Source organism: Pseudophryne corroboree, chromosome 2 (assembly GCF_028390025.1).
Source record: "Pseudophryne corroboree isolate aPseCor3 chromosome 2, aPseCor3.hap2, whole genome shotgun sequence".
NCBI classification, from domain to species: domain Eukaryota; kingdom Metazoa; phylum Chordata; class Amphibia; order Anura; family Myobatrachidae; genus Pseudophryne; species Pseudophryne corroboree.
Genome location: NC_086445.1, coordinates 189,727,933 through 189,732,932, shown reverse-complemented (window position 1 = coordinate 189,732,932; position 5,000 = coordinate 189,727,933). Strand labels below are relative to the sequence as shown.

General features: G+C 37.6%; 1 protein-coding gene across 1 annotated transcript in view; it reads right to left on the bottom strand.

Moving 5' to 3' along the window:
- The window catches only part of HOXC10 (homeobox C10), a 6,620-nt gene extending 4,761 nt beyond the window's left edge, over positions 1-1,859 (bottom strand). The window contains 2 exon segments of the mRNA XM_063952162.1: positions 986-1,370; positions 1,372-1,859. Coding sequence (XP_063808232.1) covers positions 986-1,370; positions 1,372-1,773 — 787 coding nt within the window. The 5' untranslated portion in view covers positions 1,774-1,859.
- Positions 1,860-5,000: the final 3,141 nt, after the last annotated feature.

Genomic DNA, 5,000 nt, shown 5'->3' with positions numbered 1-5,000 from the left:
TGTGTGTGTGTGTGTGTGTGTGTGTATATATATAGATGTAAATATACATATACGTATATATCTCAGTGCATACCTACATACATATATACACACAAGCACGTGCGTATCTATTTGTGGGTGTATGAAAACATACATACTTTATATCACTTACTATTTAAATCATATATGCTACATTGTGTGTGTGTGTGTGTGTGTGTGTGTGTGTGTGTGTGTGTGTGTGTGTGTGTGTGTGTGTGTTTGTAGTTTTGTTGATGATATCACCAAAAGACAATAGCACAGGTAATAGCGCCCAAAGACAGGAAGCAAATTTAGCCGGGAATCACGACAAAGCAAAAACAACACAATTTCTTATTTTCTTTATAAACAACAAATGTAGCAAAAAAAAACAAACAATCAACACAAAGCAGACACATAAAATTAAGATCTCAAGTCTGTAATTAATCTACTAAATACTTCTTTATTGTATCAAAGATAGATAGATAGATAGATAGATAGATAGATAGATAGATAGATGATAGATAGATAGATAGATAGATGTTGAATAACATGTTAACGCTATTACTGCTATGTATGGAAAACTTTGCACTTTGATAAATAAATACCGCCACCTCGGTATACAGTATGTGTTGCCTGTGGCAGCCGTAGTGGTAAGTGCTGTGGTATGGCTAGGGAGATGAACACTCGGTACGTTAGGTAAATGCATACTATGTATACTCAGTTTAGCACTCAATGCATGAGGTAAATGCAATAATATGGATAGGCAAATCAGAAATGAGGGCAGAATGTAAGGGCAGTAGTATGTATATAGGCAGTCTAGTACACAGTTCAGGGGGTATGGGTAGTAGTATGGATAGGTAATTGAGCACTCAGGGCAGTAGTATGTATAGGCAGTGTAGCACTCAGGACAGGGAGAAAGGGCAGAAATATGGATAGGCAATATAGCTATCAGGGCAGTAGTATAGAGAGTTCAGCAATCAGCACTTACCTTTGGCTTCGTTGTCGGAGTTGTCGGTACTGGTGTCAGTGTTCTTCTCCAGCTCCTTAACTGCCTCGGTTGCTGCCAGTTTGGGAGCCGGGAGGCTCTTCTCTGTCTTGATGTCACTGGCAGGGGCACTGTTGGGGTTGGTGCTGAGGTTGGTGGCCAGGTTTTGGTTATCCGTCTTGGTGTTTTCAGGAAAGCCCACCTTTCCCCCAGCTTGTTGCTGCTGCTGCTGCTGCTCCAGTATCTCACCCCTGGGGTTCAGACCCGTCCTGTTGTCAAAACTTGTCTGAAAGTCGGCTGCACTGTGGCTCTTGTCCAGGGGGTAGCCTTGGCTGGCTCGGTAGTAGCTGGGGACGGGGACCTCATGGTCACTGGGCCGGGGGTTCGGACATTTGGTTGGGGTACAGGGCAGACTCCGTGGCATTTTTTGCCCTCTTGTCAGCACTGTACATGCAGCAGACATTCTCCTCCTTGACATTGGTGGGGAAAGAACATGAGGAGAGCTGCCTTGCAACAGGTTGCTCAATCCTGTAAGCGTTTTTGGGGTCACACCAATTGTCCAGCTGGGAGAGGTAAGAAGGGTAAGAGCTGAGGGACAGGCTGGGGTTATTCACCTCGTCCCTTTTGGAGAGAGCCGGGACAATCCCACAGTTCCTCATCACCCCACAGCTGAAGTCGCTCCCAGGCTGCATGTACATCCCCTGGTTGGAGGAATAATTCTCCCCTCTGCAGCTACCGGCCAACGAGTCCATCAAATACGAGTTAGGAGTCACATTGCTGGGACATGACATTTTCAGGGAGGCTTTTTAAAGAGGAATACTACAGCCAGGGGCTGACATCTTTTTTTTTAGGGAAAAAATATCAGCACCATAATTATCCACGCATTGGCCCCCACCACGTGACTGCCAGGCCAATGAGGAGTGAAAATGGCCTTGGTGATTCAGACGCGGGTGGCGTCACAGGGGTCAAGTTGTCGGGGGAGTGGGAAAAGAGCGTGGAGTAAGAGCGCCATCTATCGAGCTGTGCGGGGTATAGACCCGGGGACCTTCAAGTTGAACAAAGGAGAAACGCTTCAGTTTTGTTTACCCAGGAACAAAACGCAAGCCCATGGAGGAGAAGGCAGATACAGAGGTAATGCTCACATTTTTTTTTTAAGGAAAAGTTTTAATCCTCAGGCATACGAAGGAAATCTAATGCTTCTTTCATATTTTTTTTTGTCACTAGAAATCTATTCCATAGTTTTTTCTTTTTTTATTCTGTCCTCAAATGCTGTCGAGAAAACAATAAAAAGGTCTACATCTCATTTTACTCGTGTACCGTTGCCACTTACTTTCTTACAAATACACCTAATTATATGTAGGACAGAGTTCTCTTTTCCATACACAACATTGCAGAGCTTCCGTGCAGCTGAAAGAATCAAAATATTCTAAAATAATCCTCCATCTGCTCTCTTTTCCCCCCACAAAACATATAACTATATGCAAATACAGGTAATATGGAGCTCCTCTGGAAGCATTCATACCTATTTCTTATTATAATAAGGGTATTAACAAGCGTAGTTTATTCTACAAAGAAGTACATGTAAAATATGCAAATATGTATCCTAATTTTGAATTGAGAAGTTTATATATATATATATATATATATATATATATATATATATATATATATATGGTATACATATATGGCTCCCATAGCAATACGTTATATAAGGTTGTATATTAATACCTGAAAATATTTAAGTTTGTAGCAAAGCTTAAGTAAATATTATGCTCATGCATATTTAATGTATATACCTGTAATGACGGTTTGCCTAAAACATATTCCATTGCTAATTTCCACGCTTCTACATTGGAAAGGAAAGTAATAATGTACTATTAATATTAGTTTCCTCTGGAGACGTTTAACATTTTTATTTATATTATATTTGATTAATTTATAATGTATTCTTTTCGCTGCGCTCCCCGCAAATATGATTTGTTGTACGTACACCCCATATAAAGTCTTTATTATAAGAGAGGAGAATAAAAAAGAAAACAATATATATAAAGATACTTGTGCTTGCAGAAACTTGGTTAGATTAGTCATATTTTGTTTAGTTTTCTTTAAATTAGTGGTAAAGAAAATAATAATTTAAACAAACAACAACAAAAAAACAATTAGTGCTAGCCTGGTGACTTGACTCATGCTGTCTCAAGGACAATTCCAATCAACGCCAAGTTGATGAATCCAAGTTTCTAGACATATTTTTTTTTTTGCTGTGAAAGATTCTGAGTCTTACATACTGTCCTATATATTATAGATACATGGAGCAGATATGGATATTATCATACAAATTACTTGGAATAAAAGTTCTGTCGTTTTTACCTTGCAGATTTGGTGGGTAGTTCACGATCCTCTTTTGTGAAAACACAGACAAGTTTCCGCTGGCCTAGACCCTAAAACTATATATGGCGTGTTCACTTCACCTATAGAAAACAGTAAAAGCTTCACTCCAGACGCCATTTGGTTTCCTCTTAGAAAGCTATTTGAGACTTTATGGCCTCTATTTGTGTTAGTTGCACTGACTTCTAAAACTGTCTGGAAGAAATCGTTCGTTTTTATGGTAACCAAAGAAAATTTCACTTAATATTTATACGCCTAGGATAAAATTTTAGTATGGACACCATTTTTTATTTATTTATAGGTGATGGAATGAGAGAATATGGTATTTTCTTATTATTTTTTTTCTCTCATTTCCTTTTTTATATTCAGCAGCAATATAATAATTTATTGTATTTGCTGCCATTTCTTTTATTTTCTGTATTCATGTTACCACATCCAGTCCATTTATCCTGATTTTTAAAGTCAAGTATCATGACATATATATGTACATTTAAAGATATTGTGATTTTTATATATGATTTAAGCAAATTATCTGTTTTTTTTTTTTATCCACAGGTTATGGTGCCTGAACTAAGGATGTAAGAAAATGTTCTTTGTTTATACATAAGCACAGATTTCTGGGGATTTGCCAAATAAAAACCTGACATTAGTAGCAATTAGATAAAACAAAAGTGCCATTACAGTATATTAATTCTTGTCATCGTTGGATTCTTGCAATTAATGAAGGTGATGAATGGATAGGTAGATTGGACGATTTTAGATAGATAGATAGATAGATAGATAGACAGATAGATGATAGATAGATAGATAGATAGATAGATAGATAGATAGATAGACAGATAGATAGATAGATAGATAGATAGATAGATAGATAGATAGATAGATAGATAGATAGATAATGGATAGATATATAGATAGATTGAATAAATAATAAGTGTGTAAACATATGGAAAGATAGAGGGTAGGGAGAGAGAGAGAGAGAGAGAGAGAGAGAGAGAGAGAGACAGGTAGATAGATCAGACATTAATCATTCACAGGTCAGCAAGAAAAAACATAGAATTTTATTAGAATTTAGAAATAAAATCGCCCAGCTCTTTATCCTCTTTATAGTAAAAGCCAATAAAACCCATAAGCAGTGTCTCCAGGAGACCGGATATTGTTTAAAGTTAAAAATAATTAGAATTATGATAAACATGGGTCATTAAAGTAGAAAGATATAAAATTCATCAACCTAAATAGAGCCCCCATTGGGACAACTGCATTCCTCTAATTGCAGAAAATAAATACGAACATAAGACATTAAACCTAGAGGGGTTGCAATGTATGAATGGCTTTTTGCAAGACAAATACATTGTTATAAAACGGATTCACGTGTTTGCTGGTAGTAAGGGCATCGAGGTACAGACAAAGGGAACAACGGTGTTTTTCTGGCCTATGGAATGGGCCATAATAAAATATTAATAGCCTTAACATAGATTAGGCGATATAAACAGATGCAGAATGGGGAATGTGACACCAAAACGTGCTCTGGTACAGTCTACCCCCAACCCAGGATCAATATTGCTGTATACTCCTAACTGCAGCATGGAGCACATGTAAGACCCTCACACTGGAACAGACATATAATTATCAG